A 20,819-nucleotide genomic window follows, 5' to 3' on the forward strand; every position below is an offset into this window, starting at 1 on the left:
TGGAAAGTTCTACATCAAACTTGTACAAACACCTAGCAAGCCGGCACAAAAACATAAGACTTGTTGAGAAACCTCAGGAACCTCCCCTCCCTCCCCCCGCTGACATGACACCACTGCTACCCAATCTTAGGCAATCCCTAAATTAAGAGCGACAGAATTTAGTGCAACTGAACTGAAGAAGCTTGTGGCCGGCTATATTATTGAGGACATGTTGCACATTTCCACTGTCGATTCCGAGGCATTACGACATATCAATCAAAAGCAATGTCGAGCTGCCACAGAGAAAGTGATCTTCAGAATACTTTGACAGAGAGTGCGATGTAATCAACGCTTGTTTGAAGGCTACACTCATACAAGTAGACTTCGTTTCCACCACTGCTGACATTTGGACAGTGAATAATAAGAGTTTTATGGGTGTAACAGTTCACTGATTAATTCCAGTTTAAAATGCAACAGGCCTGCTCTAGCCTGTAATATAATTAGAGGTAGGAACACCCATGATGTAATTGAAACAGAGACTGAAGAGATTCATTCATCATATAAACTGCATGGAAAAGTAGTTGCCACCGTATCAGATAATGCATTCAATTCTGCCAAAGCATTTAGAGTATGCCAGCCCTGCAATTTGGAGTCTGAACCTGAAAATGCCTGAAAACCCTCCCCCCACACTACAGATGTACTTCGCACACAATTAACTTGGTTTCAACAAATGCTGCTGACAAACATCTAAATTCCTGTGCAGACACTAAGGCGCTATATATATATATATATATATATATATATATATACTGTAGTGTACTGCTCTTTGGACAAAAGCAAGAACATCAACATTAGCACATTGGAACAGGTGGAGGAAGTCAGCCGCAGGAAGCTAATGGTACCCAACTCTACAAGGTGGAATTCTCTGTACGAGGCCATTTCAAGGATCATCACAATTCCTCCTAATGAACTGAATCTCCTGTGCGTAAAACTGGCATCAAGTGCCTTAATAAAAGGGAGTACCAATTCTTGTTGGAGTACTGGACTATGATGAAGCACTAGACATCTTACAAGAAGATGAGTGCACCTATGGGGCTTTACTACCAACCCTCACAAGCCTGATGTCAAAGAAACAAGTAAAGTAATCAGTAAAGTCACTAACTACTTTTGACAATAAATCATTAACCAATTAATAGTTCCAAGTAGATTGACCAGCACGGGTAATAGGTAAAAATAATGGAGGTTGTGAATGTTTGGGTACATTACGACTATGAGTCCAACAAAAACACCAATACATAAATAAATATACATTTATGTTATGTATATTTTAAATGTACTATTAAGTAACTAAATTATTTGGTAGCATTAAACTGTATTAACTACATTAATATGTGTCACACCTGCAAGTTTTGTTTCTGAATGACAAATATAAATCTCCTTGCTTCACAATAAATAAAACATTATAGTTAAAATTTCAAGGAAAAAGGTTAAATCAAATGAACCAAATTAAGTCAAGTTATGGACGGCACAGATTTCCTCAGAAAATATACCAAAATACACACTAACACTTGAAAGTTGGTTACATTACCAACTTAATGAATTGCAAAGATAAAGAATGTTTTAAAATCATTTTTCTTATGAATGCTTTTAAACAATAACTGAAGAAAAAGAATATATCACCGCCGATGGTATTAATGCATATAACTACCGGACATGTGGCGACTGCGGCTCCCCTTTCGGCCGGACCGGTGTCTCCACGGTCTCCCGGTTTTGCAGAGTCGTTTCACCGGTGCCCCAGATCAGCATCATCTCGGTCCACAACTTCCGTCTGGTGTCGGAGACTTCTGAAGGAGGCGGTCAACTGCCGGGCACATGGCCCTACTCCCGGGGCTGAGGCCGTCTCCCCCGACACACCAACACACCGTGGGAGTTGTATACGTATGGGTTCCCACGGCCCTTGCGAACTAGAGAAAACCTCGATATCTTTTACCATCCTTCTTTGCAATAATTGGATATTCGTACACTCCAGATATCCGCTTCATTAACGCCGTTACCCGTTACTGGTACCGTTACTGTACCAGTAACTTTGGCCACGGTACATGGTACGGTCTGCTAATCCCGGGTAGTGGTCAGTGAAGGTATCCACCTGAACCCCTCAGGCTGACAGTAGTTCACGGCTAACCTCCAACACAAACACATGCGTGACTATTTACCTGCCGTCCTCCCTCTTCCTCTATGGTCCCCTCCCACTACACTCCCCACCGTAGCAGCACCCCCTAAAGGTGTCAGCCGTTTATTACTTTTCACTCACTATGAAAGTGATAGAGAATTATTTATCATTGTGACACAGCACACCACTGCACACAGAGAAATGTGACCCCTGCATTTTCCCCATCACCAAAGTGAACAGTGTGTGGAGACGGAGTCAGGTGTTTGTGTTATTTGATGTTATTGGTTTTAAATCATTATAAATGGTGAAGTTAGTTGGTGTTAGTTCGATAAGTTGAAGTGTGATACGTCAAGGTTTTTGTTGGGGCTTGAACATCTACACTTCAAAGTAGGGAATGTCCAAACAAGCTGTGGTTACCACGGCTGTGAGCTGTTGCTGTGTGGTTATGGTTCTTGTGCTTTTCATGTTCCTCGTCTTCGTTTCTGTCTGGCCTTTGGTTTTCACAGTAAGACTGGGTTATCTACTGAGTATTATTCAGAACTGGGAAATAAACTTTCTTGGTCCTGATCATCGTTCTCCTAACTGCTGCATTTAGGTCCAGCCAGCTTCATGAACACCCTCCCCCACCGCCCCTCCTTTACCACCCTTCTCTGTTCTGCACTTTTTTCTTCTCTCTGTTTATATGTCAGCTTGTTAGCCTCTCTCTCCACTCTCTCCTTGTGCCCTTCCTCGCCCCCTTTCTCAGTCTAGCTCAGTGGCATGCATGTTCCCAAAACTCATTTCAGAAGGGTCTCCCACAGTGCAGTGGAGGCTGGCTCATTTGAAGGCAGAGGGCATGCAAGGAGGTTGTCTAATAACATTTCCTACTGCCTGATTAAAACAGGCCATAAATCACTTGGCTCCTGGCTTTGTGCATGTGCCCTCACTCACACACATATACATATGCAGTTTCAAATGGAGCCATCAGTCATAGAGCTTTAATTCACTTAAGAAACTCTACCGTCACTCTGGAGACTTCAGTATTTGGACTTAAGCACACAGTCTCCAAAAGCCATTGGTAATTAAAGGGTTTATGTAAGTTTAAATATTGCAGATACTACATGGTATCCGTGTATTAAAAAATTACTCCATTAGGAAGAATTACAGTGACGCAAAAAAAAACCCAACCATTACAGAAGGTTCTGTGGGATCAGATGGCTATTGAGAAACACTGAGGATATGCTGCAAGGCAGTTTCAATGTTGCAGAAAAATATAATGCTGTGTCTTAAAATATATAATATAAATATATAATATGCTGAGGTCATGTCAGGAATTACTGTATAATAACCACTTTAAGGAAAGAAAGTTTTTTTTCCTCAATTAATCTTTTATATAAATTAGATTGAACATAATTGATCGCACTCTTGAAACAAGACCTTCAAGTCAGATTTGAACCAGCGACCTAAGGATATATATATACAGTATCTATATAAGAACAAGACTTTATAGTGCTGACAGTTGAAACTTCCGGAGATTTCAGACATGTAGACAAAGCATCATCATTTACAGTGGGACGCACAGAAAAGGAATCTCGAATCCTCGTGTCCCTCTCTAGGATCCATCAAGAAGTGTAATAGGTTTCCTGCCAGTGGTGAGAGGTGGGGAGAGACACAGACACTGATCTCACCTCAGGGGGAGGGAGAGTGGAAACATGTCCATCGTCTTAGTCTGCAAATCAAGTTTCCTCCTGAAGTTTGAACTCTGTCTGTCACCACAGATATGTTGTTATTTCTCCTTTGAAGGGAAACGACTGCTTCAGAATTGAAAAACTGTCACAGAGCTCAACCAAGTTCAACCATAAAATCTGTGTTGCCATAATATTGTTCAAAGGGAGAGTTTTTTTTCCTCAGTTCAAACAAGCACTTGAGGACCATTCGTCTTGACAGCCACCTCACCTCACTGTGACAGAGCAGCCGGACGTGATCTGCATCCCAGTTCTCAAAAAGCCTGGCAGAACATCGTAGTTCACAGCATTATTTTTAATTAAGTTGATGGATTTCACATTTACATCCATCACCTCGTGGAGCTCAAGTCATGGTCAAGTCATTTTTCATGGTGGACAAAACACTGGGTCCATTAAACATCTGGTGCACGATCAAGTATCAGCACAATGACTAGCTGTGTAACAATACAGTCAAAGCATCATCATTTACAATATGATTAGCACATGATTTTTTTGTTCATGATACGATTTTATCACAATTTCTTTTAAAAACAAAATGTTTGAACACCTGAACGTCACTTAGGCTACATAAAGACCCAACGTCTTGGTTTAATAGTGGGTCACAACCAACATGTTTAGGCGCATACTGCCACCTACTGTACTAGAGTGTGTAGTGTCATGGTATGACCAGTGACTTCCTGAGATAAAACAGCCTACTCTTTACACCTTGATGCACATTTTTTTAAATTATAACTGATTCGAATTGTCACCGATTTGTTTCAATTTGTAACTGATTCACAATGCATTGTTAGAAAGCGTTCTCTTACTGAACAAAAACCGGCACCAGTACAGCGTCTGTGACATTTGTGGACTTGTCAAGGTACAAAGCGAAAAATAGGTGTGAAAATTAGTTTCACTACAGACTAGTGGCCATCTAAGTTTACTGGAGCTTGTTGAACATGTGACTCATGTATAACAGTCATATCTGTATCGTCATAAACTGATAACCCATGGGGCCCCTGCGACCAAATGGTGCAAAACAAATGTGTTCAGCCCATAGATGGCGCAAGCAGCTCACATTTGGTTAAAAAAACTGATCACTAATTCCAAAGGCCGTGTTATAAATGCACAGTATAAATTGTGTAGTTCTAGTGAATAACGTAGAAATAAAGAGCTTGACAGCAAAGAAAGTACAGAAAAGAGGTCAAATGAAAAGTGGTAGTTGCCCTCATGCCCTCACCATGGTCAGTAACCAGAGTGCTGCAGTAGTTGCCTTTCTGATTCACTGCTTAAATGGGTTCCAGCACTTGTGTAATTTCCATGTCACAGCAAAGACATGCAGCAAATAACTGAAAATAGATTTGAAATGAACTTCATTTTCTACTTCAGCAAGTTTCATATTTTTATTTACGTGGCGTAAAGACTATGCTACGTCTGACAGCAGACACACACACACACTCCCCCAGCCCTCCACATACACACAGAGACGTCATAATAAACTACAATGATTGATGTAGTACAATGATGACTACCATGTCACACCAACTACAGCAGGCCAACACATACAATATTTGCTGTGACACGGTTTCACCAAAAACCGTGCATTATTTTCTTCTCAAGTAGAATTTGGCTTTGACTTTACTGACCCTGCGGTAGAATCACTGAAAACTCTTGGACGTACCATTGAGTCCCAGTTATATTTAAAAGTACTGGCATTTGAGTGATGGAGGGAAATTCCAGTTTAGCCATTTTTTGGATATAAAACTATGGAATATGTTAATACTCAAGAACAACCCACCAAATGTTATTAGTGACTATGTGTCTTTGACAGAATATGTCCACACAGTCATCAGGTGCTAGGGTCACTTATGGTAAAGATAAATAATTAAATAAAGATAAATAATTCATTAAAAGTTAAATAGCTAGATCTTCAGTCCCAGAGGAAGGATTGGACAGATTTGTGAAATTCAGTTGACTTTAAACTACATTGTATGGAAGCGTATCTAATCAGAGTCCCCTGTAGGAACCAGTTCAAGGGTTTAAAATGAGAAAAAAGAAAGTGAAGACCATTATAAGACACTGATGCCACATGAAGGTGTCAAATCTTCACCAGCTGCTCGACCTCCTGTCTATTACTGATAGGAACACAGCTTTGTAAATGTGCTGGCTGAGCTGCAGCCTCCCGTACCTCCATGAATTACAGAAGTGCGTAGACAGCTTAATAGAAGAGTGTTTCTCATAGGTCTCACCTCGTCTCCTGCACCACTAAAATATAAATTTTCTTTTACGAGTAACTTCTGCAAGAGAATGCAATGCAAAATCACCTGCCTGGCACGACTCACACACTATTATGGTTCTCTACCACTGGAATATATCCTTTGAAACTTAGTAAAGACTGAATAATCAGAACTTCCTGAAAAGCCCCCAACCCTGAATGTACTCAAAAAAAGCAGTGTTTCTGATCCATGGTTAAAGGCAACCATTGACTCAATGATTCATTCTAGACACGTTCTGTTATTTCTTACCTGTATGTCTGAGGGCCATTGTCAATCATTTGAAACACACTTGTGGGAGATTGGTTGACACACTGCTGATACTGGGTGGATTTTGCTCAACAGCTAATACACACACTTTGTTCTATTTTTGGTTTAAAGACCAACCAAAAAAGAATCAGCCAAGAGAGGTGAAATCTGTAAAAAAAGAAAAAAGAGTAGATGTATATAGAAATGGATTAATAAACCACTCATTAATAAAAACCAAAATAATACTAAGTCTGCATTTCGTTCAAACTCTTGTTTATGTTAATATCATTGTTCTATTTCCTAAAATAAAAGTCCCGACAACAAATAAAAATGTACAGGTTTCATCAACACAACAGGCAAACAGCTTTTTTGTTTTCATAACAGAAGTCCAGCTGGATCTCTCTGACAAAAGTTTATTTTAAGAATGCCAGTGGCACATGGTTAACAGCACCTGAAGTAACATTTATAAAGTCTTTTTTCTAAACTAAGACAAAACAAGTTGCAAGGAGCGTCAATAAGGTAATGTTCTGTACATGAGGCTAAAATGCTACTTTTATGTCAAGTTACAAACATAAATACATAAATACAAGTGAAGACACTTATAACTATAATTTTATCATGGGAACACCAAAAAAAAAAAAAAAAAAAGATCAGTGAGCAACATTGAGCTGAAGATAATTCGTAGTTGAGATGAAGCTACACTCATCTTCATCCATTCGTGTTCGTTATAATAATACAGCACTGGCAGGACTTGAATATTCCAAGGATGAAAGACTATTGTTGAGATCTGTGACAATATTCCACACTTCTTTGAGACTATGTGGAGAACAGAGGGCCAGTAGAAGCGGCAGTAAATACAGGGCCCGTGTAGAGTCCAGGTCCATCAACAGGAACCTGAAGACATAACAACAAAGGTTCATGAACCAATCAGTGTTCATGTATCAATCCTGCTCTGAAATTCTTCTTCTTCTTCTAGCCTTTAGTCACACTCAGTAAATCTAAGCTGTTTTGGCCAACTTTTAATTGTATTATTATATTTGTCCCTGACCTTAAACTATTTTCCCCGCTTGGATAAATATGTAGCATCTTCCTAATCATTTTCACCCTAATCTACAGCTAATTTTAGGCTCATTCCTTTAGCCATGGCTGGTGTGAATTTATTTTGTGGTTATGTTTAAGTAAAACTGGAACTTCTTTACACCTTCATAGTAGGTTACACTTTCAAAAAGTGACTCTAAAAACAACAAACAATTCTACAGTTTTTTGACATTGAGGTTCAGACAATTAGGCTGAGACTTTTGGCTAACCCTCGGACCAGTGTTCTATCAAACTGTCGTGTACATCGACACATGACAGCTCACGTTTTCACTTCAAATTTTTAAAAAATCAGGTATATTAATCTGATAGGTAGAATTCCACCATCAGAAAAGTATATACTGCGTATTAAACTACAGATATATTAATATCTAAAATGGAGATGACACAGCATGTTTTTTTTTACCTTTTGCGTGTTGCATTTAGGAAACCAATGAACTACTACAAAGAAAACTAAATTGTATTTCTGCATGCAACAAAAACATTTTGTACTCTGAATAAGACTCTGAGTTGAAGGTTACTTTAAAAAAATGTAAATAAAATAAAAAGCCAAAAAGCCTCAATTATCCTCCTGCAGTGAACCCAAAGTCTGCTTCTCTGTGCTTCTTTTATCGTGTGTACTTGAGCGTGCAGTCACTGTCACTCTGAATAAAAATGCACTATTGCACTGACTAATGTAAAAAATATATTTACTAAATATTAGTCAAATAATAAAATGACTTTTATTTTACTTGGTTTTATGTGTTTTTTTCTCCTGAACTTAGTTAGCTGTTACCTCCCTCTTCACACTGGAGTGTTAACTGTCTGTGAGGCTTCTACAGGTTTTGTTTCTAATATTGTTCATGCTGGAGGAAACCTGAATTTGAAGACAAACAGGACGACAAATGCATTCTATTGGGTTGAAAACTTTGATTTCCGATTTAGAAATAGAGTTAAAAACTTAACAAACTAAAGTAAAAATAATTTAAATTAGGCATTCAATTATTTATTCTTTAGTTTCCAAAGCCACAGGGAGGCGCAGCAGAGGGATGAAAGAGCCAACATATATATATTCAATCTTTTCTTTTTTGATGGTTCTTCAATAATCCTCTCCCTGTAAACCAGATAACCCATCTATCTTTCAGATATTTTGTCTTTGACCCAGCAGATTCCTATTGATTGTCTGAATGAAAAAACAACACTTGCCCTACATGGCCAAGGATGCAGTAAAGCCTGCAGGACATCGTCCACTCAGGTTTTGGAAGACTTTGCAAAGACTTGACAGGTGTTGGTTTACCACCTTGGTTTAACTGTCTATTGATGCCGTGTGGTTGTTGTCTGTTGTTTTGTACTAAATGCACCACATTCTGGTCATGCTGTTTGTCCTGAGCATCTGCTCGTCTCATCTCTTCTCCACTCACCTCTCCCAGGGCCTGCAGAGCCACTGTAGCTGCCATTGCCTTGGCATGTTTCTTGTTTGGACTCGGTGTCTGTGGTTGGTAGTCCACACCGTTCAGTGTGACCTGGACACACACACACACAATTTGTTGACTCTTGGTGTCCCACTTTGTGTAGCAATGCAAACAGTGCAGTGAACTAGCCTTTATTATTGAACTACATATTGACAACACACCTTGAAAAGGAAATTCTTGCGATGGTCAGGACCACTGTGGTGAACCATGACAAACTCAGGCTGCATTATCCGCCTCTTGTTGCACAGCTCGATGAGGGCAGACACTGGGTGCTTTCCTGAACACAGATGAGAAGCAGGAAGTCAAAGAGTGAAACAGCAACAAGGATGAACTGAATCAACAATATATCCACCTCCGTGTGTTTACCAATAATTTAAACCCAACATTCCTCTAAGAACATTCTTTTACAAAGAAGTTGTTTATGCACTGCTGTCTTCATCCACGAGTCGAACTGTATTTTATTGTAACAATAGTGTTTACAACCTTTAAAGTGGAGGGAGATTCACACAGAAGTGAATTATGTACAGGAAGTACAATCTGAAAGAGGCAGGAGATTGGACAGGATGGCTGTGTGTGAGGTAAAGGAGATGATCTTAGAAGACTGGGAAAGGACAGCTACGGTGGTGAGGGAAACTGTCAGGACGGTGTTCCTGTAGATGTGACGTCAGTACAGTGGACACATGACAAGGACAGTTGGTGTTAGAATCAAGATGTTCAGGACATCATTCAGAAGAAGAGAGCAGCTCGGAGAAAGTGGGATCGTCAAGGAGCCGAGGCAAGTAGACAGGAATACTGTCAGGCTGGAGGAGAGGCTGGGAGAGCAGCAGCAGAGGGAAAGGTGAGGGATGAAGATGAGAGATATGAAGGGTTGGACAGAAGGACTTGTACTGGTTAGATAAAAACAGGAGGTTCAGTCAGTGCTGGCAGCTATGTCTCTATTTCACAATCCTTTCTTTGTGTCATTTTTTATATTCAATGTTTTACGGTTCGTCTGAGGATGTGTTACCCATTAGATCCTTGGTCACCACCAATCCTCCCGTCTGCTTCTGTGGCTTCTCTCCTTCAGCAACAAGACCTGTAAACAAAGCCTGTCTTATCACCATGCACATGACCCTGAAGGAGCATGTCTGTGGATTGGGAGGTAAAGGAAAACCTTGGCCACGGACCTTTACGATCCACCTTGAAATCTATAATGATTGGCTCCACAGTTCCCTCTCGATTCCGGCCAAGGCCTTCCCCTGTTCTCCAGCCCATCTTCCTCATCAAGAACTCCCCAACACCACCTGATACAGGAGCAGCCCTGAGGAACTGGTCCTAAAAAGACAGAGGAGGAGGAGGAGGGGGAGAGAGAGAGAGAGAGAGAGAGAGAGAGAGAGAGAGAGAGAACATAAAAAATCAGTTAAACCAAAATTATATATGTAAATATATTTATAATTTCTGACTAGTTTATAGTTAAATAATTTTTATAGTTAAAAAGCACAAAAATTGCAATATAGGTAGTTAGCATAAAAAGCAATCAAGCATGACCTAAAGTAAAGCAGACCAAACTAAATGTAAATCTAAATTATAAACACATTTGACAATGTCGTTGATTTAAATGCCTACTTTCTTTAGCCAGGCCTGTGGCCCACTGTTAGAGAGCTCCTCTGAGCTCAGAACCTGAGCTCCTGTAGAACCCGTGAAGAGACCGGGAACAGTGCTGGACTGGGCCCAGGCGTCCAACTGTGACATACAATCAAAGGTTAAACCAGTCAGTCTTCACAGATGTTATCTTTAGAACACACACATATATATACACCACTGTCTGTGTGGTTATGGTATGTTAACCTGTTCTTGAGCCCGGTTGAGCATGCAGATGGCGCTGACATCGTAAGGGTTTTCTGCCAATCGTCTCTGTGCCTTGATTCTCTCCGTTACTGCCTGTGATATATCTACCGGCTGGAGAATTAAAGAGGAAAACAGAGAGAGAGAGAGACCGCAGCAGGGATAACAGGAAGAAAAAAATGAGAGTGGAAAGAGGAAGACTTCAGAAATAATTACTATAGATAGTTAACTATTTCTAACTTACCTGCAACACTGGGTCAGGAAACACACTGTCGCTAACAGGAACCGGCCTCGGTTCCACAACATCAGGGGATTCTTCTGCGGCTGCAGCAGCTGCTGTCTCCCCTGATGAGGATAATGCGGCGGCTAATGCTACGAAAGTGTGTCCTTGGGGCTTTTTAGAACCCCCTGAAGCTTTGTCTGTAGTTTTGTCCACTGGAACCCATTCTCCATAAGCACCCAACGTCTCACCCTCCTAGGGGGAAAAATCTGTATCACTCTTCATACCAAGAAATAACAGCACAGATCAACTGCTGCCTTAATCATTTAATTCAGATGTCCTTCTGCAAATCCTTTAGGATTAGAATTTTAATTCTGATTAACCACAGAGACAAAGACTTATTGAATGAGGCAGCAGCTGCCAGCAGCTCATATATCCTCATTAGGTCAAATCACAAATTTGTATGGACATTACTGCAGTTAAACTTTGGAATACATGTGAACATGACAGATAACAGTACCAAATACAAAAAACTGGTATTTGGAGAATCATTCTTTCAGAACTAAATGAACCTGATCCCATCTATTCTGACCTTTTTCCGATGCTGGGAGCCTGACGACACAGGAAACTCTTTGGCTATGCCTGCATCGCTACGCACACCTGGACGGACTGTAGTGTTCTGGAGGAGAAATTAGAGGACGGTGGTCATTTTCTGGTATGGTATATGGATCAGGGACGAACGTGCAGCCCATTCATAGACTTACACTGATGTTGAAGCTGATAACTTTTTGCTCTCTGAGAGTGGCTACTCCAAATGGTTTCCCATCATCCTCTTCGTCTGACACGTGAGGCATCGCCACTGGAAGTTCTCCTTTACTGTCCACAATCATCTTACACTTCTGCAAAGGCAAACACACTCTCAAAACTGCCACAGAGCAGCAGACACAATAAATGGTTGACAGATGAGGTCAGGAGTGAGCAAACGTTTTGACTCGTGGGCCACAATAGGTTCTAAAATTTGTGAACAGTGAAATACAAATAATACACTTCATCTCTGGAGTGCACCATCTATTGGGGAAACACTGGCATTGCAGAGAAAAGGCTAAATGATAGAAGTCTAATGATAACATAATGTAAGATAACTTCCGGCCCGTATATGACCCACGAGCCATAGTTTGCCCAAACCTGGACTAGGTGATATCTGATGTTTGTTTCTGCTGCCTTAGTTCCTCTTAAGTGTCTGTCTTATGATACTATGAATACAGTGATGAAGCAGCTGAAGAGCTATGTTGCTGAAACAGCTATGTCTATATGGAGCTATTCTAACAAATCCCAAACAGTGTTAGCATGTGTGTAATGAGGTGTGCACGTGACAGTCTGTGTAATCATACAGCACAATCAGATATACAAAGCGTAGCATGAGCATTTACGTCCTGCCTCAGATAACAGTGACTGTCACTTACATCAGTGAACTCCTTGATGCTGATGCTGTTTGCCTGCTTCTCCACTTTCTTCTTCGCCTCGTCCAGAGCAGCCACAGTGGCCTGAGAGGCAGCAGCTGGAGGTTTACTGGTTATGGTGGGCAGTGAAAGCAGTGAAGACAGAGAGCCAATGTTGGATAAGGCAGCAGTCATGGTGGCTGAAGACACAGAGAAATGAAAGAGAAAAATAAATGAAATACAGTCAGTGAACTGGGACAGATTTGGTGTTGGTCGTTGTGGTTCTATAAGGTTCTAACATATTTCTAGCCTGTCCTTACTTGAACATATGGTTGTAAACTGTTTGCTCTCCTGAAAAAAATCCACTGACTGTGTTTTAGGTTGTAGGGAATTGGGTTGCTGGTCTACTGCTGCCTTGCTCAGTAAGTTTGTGCCACTAGAATAAATCTTGTTAAAGAATTTCAAAACGAAAGTTACACAGTAGCACATTTGAATATAAAGTATGGTGGAGGCAGTAGTACACAAACTCCAGTGTACAGTGAGCTCAAACCAATGATGGTTTTTCCTCTTTGGTTTGGGAGAGTGAGTAGTTTACAATCTTAGGTCAAGGTTTTCTTTCAGTAAAATGAACACAGCTAAATGATTTATGAAAATAAAAGAAGAATTTAAATCATACCTGCAGTCATACTGGCCACTGCAGCATTTACAGCCATACTGGGCAGAGCCAGAGGAAGCACCGAGGACCTGAGGCCGGCAGGGATGGGCATGCCTGCTTTGGCACACATGGCAGCAGCATTGGCTTTGGCAATTTCCAAAAGCTGCTCCTTATCTGTAAAAAATAAAAAAAAATAAAATGCAGTATTAGCAAAACTATTTACATATATATATATTTATCACAATTTTTTAAAAACAGTCAAAAAATAACATCCTATTGCTGTTGTCATTAGAATTTAGTGAACTGAACATGTTGTTAGGAGCATAAAAATATCAAAATGCATGGTGTCATTTAATCTTGTCCTTTCTCTGGACATTCAGCGTCGCTCAGCAATGATGTGAGCAAAAAAAGCTGTGATGATGAAACAACAAATTTCCAGTCAGTCATGATTGATTTCCTTTTCTGCAGGAATGTGAGTGGCTTACAAATAAATTTGAAAAGTTGGGTGGGAAACAGTAAATATTATGAAATTAATATTAAAAAACAAATGAACATGAAGCAGTATCAGACCCAGATCAGTGATGCGGTGAGGACTACTGCTGGAGCTGCTGTGCTTCCTCCCAGGGGATCGGTCTTTGCGGAGGATGAGTACCGGTGAGTGACTTGGGTTCCGTTTCCAGCGGTCCCGCTGGTTGTAAGTGGTCCTCCTTCGGCTGCCTAAGGCCGACCAAGAGTGTGAACCCGACCTGCATAGAGAATGTGTTTGTCAGTATATATTTAGATTAGTCCATGTAATACATGTACTGTAATACATGTGGGGTCGCTTGAAATGTCTTTGATAATAAAAAAAAATTACTTAACTAATTCTTTTTCCTTTTTTTTTTGGTAATCTTAAACCACTGAATTCTTTCACATTCATTAATATATAAAAAGTTCACATAGAATGCAGCACAAACCCAATATAATTGTCTGGAGCCACCAGAAATTAGTCATGTCAAAATGAGCCACAACAGGTTGGAACCACTGGTACAGTATAAGCAGTAGATCTTGGTACAAACCAAGAAGTTTGAGTCAGCCACAGTGGTAGGATTACTGTCTGATTCTTATTTGCAAAAACATTTGGTCAATCTCTGCAATATTTAGATTTAATCTGTGCAATGTTTTGGTCAACATCGTTCCAATTTTGTCATTTACTGTGAAGTATATGTGTTTCAGTAAACTCAGTTTAGGATCTGTTAACCTTCACGTCCACACCTGGTGCTGTGTGTTACTTTATACTGATACAGTACTATGTTTCACCTACTCTATCCTACTATAAAAATATTTCCTGTATTTCATTTAGACTTCAGGTTTTATTGCTCTTGCAGTAGCAGCTACAATCCCACTGGGATCAATAAAAAAACATCTTCTGTGCAGTTCGGCTGAAGAAACTCGTAGCCAGAACTGAATCACGGACTTAGAAAGACTCCATTTTATCCACTAGTTACATCTATCGCTTATCTAGGAACACGCATGTAAATGTCAGAGACAACCAGCAGTCTGATTAATCAAACCTAGATCTGGATCTCGTCCTCCTCGAACGGCTGTCAGACCTGGATCCTCTCCTGCAGCTCCTGTGTGGAGACCTGGATGTTTTCCGTCTTTTTGATGTTTTTCCTTCCTCACTTTTATGAGGAGACCTGGACCCTTTCCTCCTCTTCTTCTCAGATGATTTTCTATCTGTGCCTGGGTTGTTCGACTCTCTGCGCTGTGACCTACCGGGCTCAGTGGTACGCTCAGGTTCAGTAGATTTGGACTGATTAAGTCCAGACTTGGATAGAGACCAATCCCGAACTTTAGAAAGAGAAAAAAAAAGAACAAAGCTCTTATTTAAGTTTATACTTTTGCAAAACGTTTCCAAACGGTTTTCAACAACCTAAAAACACCAGGTGTCAAACTGTGACCAAAGACCACTATTTAGTTACTTAGAGAGGATTCTGACCAGAGAAGGCTTGATACAACATTTCCATGTCAGATACTGATGCCGTAACTTCTGCCAATATGGATATCAATCCTATACCTTCGTTTCTCCTCCATCGTGCTGTGGGCTGTTGTTACCTAATTCTAACACATTTATTATTATTGGATTTACTGAGTTTTAGAGAAAAATCTTAATGTTAACCAAATGTAGCAAAATTATAAATAAATCAGCTGAGGACCACCTTATAATGCACCATAAATAATTAAAAATGGACCCAAGCTGCTTTTTAAAAACAGAGCTACCCATGTGACAAAGCATACATAAAAACTTAATTTAGCCAAAGATATTTAGCAGTGGGAAACTAACACTCACAAGCATAGAAATATATTTGGGACACATGTTAGTTAACCCACATATAGTAAAAGTAGCAAACAGGAAGTCAGACAGCTACATTTAATTAAGTGACAATCTAAAAAAAATAAAATGTCTATAAGGCTTCAGAAAACTGGTAGCAGGCTGGCACAGATACATAGTCCTCTCCCCAAAACATTTGCTTAAAAAAAAAAACCAAAAAAACATCCAAAACAACTTTAAGCCTGATATTGCTAAATATTAACCTAAATAGCTCTAAAATGGCAGTAAAGAAATAAGGTTTTATAGGGAAGAAAATCCTGTTCAAGACCCACAGCTGCCGCTAGGTAAAATAAATATGAAATGAAACAGAACGCACCAAATTGTTGCGTTGCATCTTCTTTCTTTTCTGCTGGCTTTTCACTCTGCTCAGGCCTCTGCGGCTCTGCTGACTGTGTTAATTTCTCTGATATGTTCGTCGTCTGTGAGCCACTAAAAACCAGTGAAGGTGGATGCAGGTCTTCTGACGGCTCCTCTGAGGACTCCTGCAAAGTTGTCTTCTTTTCTGCGGATCTAGCAGCAACCAGAGCAAAATAACAAGGTTTGAGGAGGGGACAATGACAACAACGCACACGTTGGCAATTTTCAAACCACTTCTCCCTAATACCTTGACCGAGCTCTGTGTTGGTGCAAACTGGATAAAGAGCGACTCCTGGACCTTCGGTACCGGTGTCTTGACCGTGAACGTGAAGTTCGAGTCACTGTGCAGGAATGTGAACATTTGTTGGAATGTGACCGTGAGTGAGAACAACTCCCGTCACGTTTGCTCTCGTCTCTTCTGACTTGATTGGAGCTATCCTGTAAAATAAGAGGGCAAATTAAAAGGACAAAAAAGTGCAAATACCTCAAAACAGCACTGAAGTGAAGTGAAAGTGAACTCCTTGTCACTGTGACACAGCTCACCACTGCACACCACCAAATGTGACCTCTGCTTTTGACCCATCACCAAAGTGAACAGTGGGCAGCTTTAAGGACCAGGGAGCAGTGTGTGGGGACGGAGCCATGATCAGAGCACCTCAGTGGAAACTGTCGGACTCGAACCTGAAGACTTCCTAACCACCAAGCCACCACTGCCCCTTTTTTATTATTAATGAAGAAGTGTGGAAGCCTGTGTAGGGTGCAAAGACTCACATTGTGAGTATCCCCATTGTGGGTCGAACACTGGCCTAGAAATTGGGATATGTACAGATTTGAAACCCCATGTTTTATGATTAAAATTTACAGGTTAAAAATACTTTTATACGATATATGGAAATCTTATTATGAAACAAGAAAAAATTGGTCAAAAAATACTGGTTACTTGGCTAGCATGCTGCATGGTAGAGGCAGGCATGAATATCTGTTAAGTACAATGGATATTTTGTCACTTTACAGTTTTTGTACAGTTTTCAAAAGCTTCACAGATATTGTAAAAAATTGTAAAGCAAAAACCCACTTGTTTGGGGATGATGTCCGGCAGCTCCAGCTCCTCTCGTGTCCCGGACTTCCTGTCTATCTTTGACAAGTACTCCGAGTCCGAGTCTGACGAGTTGTCATCGTGTTTTCTTCTCCGCTTTTTCTTCTTCTTTTTCTTTCCTGTTGAGTGCCGCTTGTGGGTGTCGGACTTTTTCTTCTTCTCCTCATCTGAAGGATATACGTTTTTGAAAGATTTTTAGGCAAGATGCTTTTATACAAAGTGACTTACAGGAGGAGGAGGATTAACAATCAAGTATGAGAATTGAATCCAGGACTCTGTGCTTCTGATGACTAATAACCACTAGTCATCTTACAACAAGAATAAGCTACAGTGTCAGAAATTGTTATTGTGAAGTTGAAAATGTTTGCCTGCAGTGAATGATATTTTGCAGTAAGCTACTTATATTCAGTTTTTGGTGAGGTAGGCAACACAGTTAGTTTTTCATTTGATTTTAAAGTAGATTTAGTGCAGTTGGCCAGTCATATTCAATACTTTAGCTGCAGAGTGTGTTTAGTACTAAATCAACAGTGTCATGGCCTGATTCACTGAAACACAAAAACGTCTCTGGATTCTTTTAAATGATGATATATGACCAGAATGTGATCAGGGCCAGTGACCACGTCAGTGTGCCACAATCAGCAAATCAGTATTTCTCTCAAGAGGCTGAGGCTTACCATTCGCATTTGACTCCGTTGGCGCTGCTTTCCTATATGACAAAGATAAAACAAAGATCAGAAGAAAGTCCATTTTTAAACATAGTAGGGTGTTTAGAAATGTTTCCACACATGAACTTGTTATAAGAAAAGTATGACAAAAGACATAAGAAGGTAAAATAAAAAGGGGAAAATACATTTATGGAGGTTTACTGTTGACTGGTAGGAGTTTATATTAATCCCTAAAGTAATCCTAAAAATACACAAATCCTAAGACAGTGCCTGTTGAACATTTTACCAAACACCTTTTCCAAATATTTTCCCAGTAACGCTCACTGTTCCACACAGCAGCAGGTCCACATGCTCCAACAATCTTTTAGATTTAGACTCTATGTGAAAAACCAATATGATCTGGTAATTTTTTACCTTGACTGATGTTTGCTTTCCTCCAGTTCTGTCTCAGGCTCTGAACTGTTGCCCTTCTCATGTTCTCTTTTCTTTTTCTTCTTCTTACTTTTGTGTTTTTTGTGCTTCTTTGGTTTCTTCTCCAGAACACAGTCTTTTGTTTCTCCATGTTTCTCTCTAACTGTGGAGGATTTTTCAGTTACCTCTCTGTCCTTCTCCGCAGCATCTACTCCTTCATAGGCACTAAAGTACACAAATCAGGAAAAAAAAAGAGTAAAATATTAGACGTGACGAACAGATGTTAATTTTATTTGCTTAGAAACAGAGTGGAAAGCAGCTTAAATGCAATCAAAGAGAAGTTGTAAAAATGTTTCAAATTAGCCTAAATATAAACAGTCTCCCACAAAACTGGTTACAGGTGTATGAAAAATACCTTATAAATGACATGAAAGCATAAGGTTAGAAAACGATAATATTTAAGAGGTCAAATATATAAAGCAAACAGATAAATATGGGCCTGAAAAATGTAATTAATTTGGGACACCTTTGTTAAAATCATATGCGACACAGCTAAGAAATGCTTTTGTAGAACTAAGGTGGTCAATTTTATATATCTATAGATAGATAGATAGTACTTAGTATTTAGTATTCAGCACTCTCCTTTCCTGGCCTGTAGATGGTGCCAAGTAGGCATGTCTAAAGCATACAGTACTAGTTCAACATTGTTCTACGAAAATGTATTCTAATAATAATTTTACAAAGATGTAAGCCAGGGAACGAGGCTTTGGCCCCCAGTTTAGGACGTGTGTTTACACCCCCGCTTCTTTTCTAGCTTAATAATAATAATAATTTTGGGAGATTTAAATCCTGTGCTTGCTTCCACCTACTAGGTCTATAGTATTACTGGTAAATGTTTAATGATAATAAGTGCATTGTCCTAGTTCTAATGTAAAATGCCACAGAAATTATCAAACACTTCCATTTTAATTTTCGTGATTATTATGGCTGTGGCTCAAACAGACATTTTACTGGGGCTAAAATAGATCGCTATTTGATTAAGTAAACCCGTTAAAGACAACAACAACACATAGATATTTAAACCGACATGCAACCTTACGGTGTCGTCCAGGGGACAGCTTTAAGGCTTTGACTTCAAAGAGGCAGAAAACTTAAACCTACCTGCCATTCAAAATCATTTAATGTCTGTCAAACGGCAGTTTGGGCATGAGATTAACGACCACAGACCCCCGCAACGCGTTTTACACCATCAAATCAAAAACAAAGAAGCAACGTGAGTTTGTTTTGTTTTTATTTTTTGTACGACCTGTAAACACACTGCTAACGTTCACTTGTATGCTAACCAAAGTGACGCCTGTTCCTCTCCAAACACATGCGTTTCTACCAACAAGGAAGCAATTGCAAAAAAAATAAATAAAAATAATAACAATCAACGACTAAATTAAACACAAAACACAACATCTACATACGCATTGTCTCCACCCTGGTCTTCAATCTCTCTGATTTTATTCAATATAAAGTCCTGGAAGATTTGCTCAATGTTGGCCGCCATGTTTTGTTTTTCTGTGCATCACATTATTAGTCCGGCAGAGAGCTGTTTCCTTTTACCCAAAGTTCCAGGACTCCTTCCATCGTCATTTAGTAATTACATTACATTGCTATAGCTCCCAATTGTCAATAACACATGGACAACTTAGGAGTAAATCAGTTGTTAAACATGCAACATATTTGTTCTTTAAACCTTTGCTAACAGTATTTTTACTAGTAAGTAGTGAGAACACAGTAGTTTGTAAAAAACAGTAGCAAACATAGCTCATTATTTTTCCAATCTATCACGTTCAGAGGAATCCAACAAAAGGAGACCACGCAATGCCACGTTTTTTAGTTTTATTAATCACAATTAATTAATGACCAAATAAACATTATTTATTCAGCCAGAAATACTCAAAACCCACAACGATAGCGAGTAGTCACATGATATTGAACAGAAGCTGTCAATTTAACAATGTAAAGCACTGGTTTTAAAGTTTTAGTATGCAAGCTGCTTTTGGCCACCAGATGTCACCAAAAAGCGTTGAATCGAAAAGCTTCGAGTAATGAAGCCTTTAAAACCATTAAACGCCTTACCTTATGCTATATTTGCCTTTAAAATATTACAAATATAAAACGCCAAAACGTTTTATATAAAGAAATAATTTTATTTGAGGGCACTGTTAACCAACATTTAGATTTAAAGGGATCTGTGTGGAAAGTCAGCTTTCTGAAACATGAGTGACTTTGGTAGATTATGGACACAGGAATTTGATTTGTGTTCAGCACCAAGAGAAACAGTTCAACTTGTCCAAATGTTTCGCATAAAATGTACTCTTGAAGTTGATCTTGACCAGTATTAATAGGTCCAGACAATGGATATGAGTAACAATGTTCAAAATTAGTGTTTAATTAACATTTCCTGTCAAAGTTTCTCATTTTCTCCCTAAAAACATGCTGTGAGCATAGGTACCTTAGATAATCAGTGTTTCTATTGTTTGTGGTGCCAAAAACATTGCTTCCTTCCATGGAATCATTTTTTGGACCTTTTAACTAAAACAATTTTAGCTTCAATTTCAAATAAAAAACAAAAACACCATTATCACTTTCCAAAGTGCCTCGAGAATGCGTGTGATTTTATTACAACACACAAGAGTAATTATATGTCCTGTCTTAATGACTTAATAACTTTATTATTATTATTATTATTATTATTATTATTATTTCTTCAGGACAATAGTATATCCTTTTGGTTTCTAGGTGTAAATAGTTTATAAACACCAGTTTTTAGACAGGAACCCAGATTATAGTGATAGTGTAACTTAGGT

At 39.4% G+C, this 20,819-nt stretch overlaps 1 protein-coding gene across 2 annotated transcripts; it reads right to left on the reverse strand.

Annotated features, from left to right (window-relative positions):
- Positions 1 to 6,372: 6,372 nt before the first annotated feature.
- sonb (SON DNA and RNA binding protein b) lies at positions 6,373 to 19,584 on the reverse strand. Of its 2 annotated transcripts, none has more exons than XM_025062219.1 (20): positions 19,431 to 19,584; positions 17,965 to 18,186; positions 17,560 to 17,591; positions 16,865 to 17,052; positions 16,037 to 16,227; positions 15,749 to 15,942; positions 14,612 to 14,891; positions 13,629 to 13,804; positions 13,080 to 13,232; positions 12,428 to 12,603; positions 11,729 to 11,863; positions 11,557 to 11,643; positions 10,989 to 11,219; positions 10,748 to 10,858; positions 10,526 to 10,642; positions 10,087 to 10,234; positions 9,927 to 9,995; positions 9,082 to 9,197; positions 8,870 to 8,971; positions 6,373 to 6,542 (listed from the first exon to the last, which is right to left on the reverse strand). In XM_025062219.1, exons 1-20 carry the CDS (start codon positions 19,511 to 19,513, stop codon positions 6,501 to 6,503), a joined length of 2,853 nt encoding a protein of 950 aa, XP_024917987.1. In that variant the 5' UTR covers positions 19,514 to 19,584; the 3' UTR covers positions 6,373 to 6,500. The 2 variants fall into 2 exon arrangements, with proteins under 2 accessions (XP_024917987.1, XP_008323098.1); XM_008324876.3 differs by lacking the exon at positions 6,373 to 6,542 and adding an exon at positions 6,748 to 7,268.
- Positions 19,585 to 20,819: the final 1,235 nt, after the last annotated feature.

The sequence above is a fragment of the Cynoglossus semilaevis genome, chromosome 14 (assembly GCF_000523025.1).
Source record: "Cynoglossus semilaevis isolate Cse_v1.0 chromosome 14, Cse_v1.0, whole genome shotgun sequence".
In the NCBI taxonomy this organism is placed as follows: Eukaryota; Metazoa; Chordata; class Actinopteri; order Pleuronectiformes; family Cynoglossidae; genus Cynoglossus; species Cynoglossus semilaevis.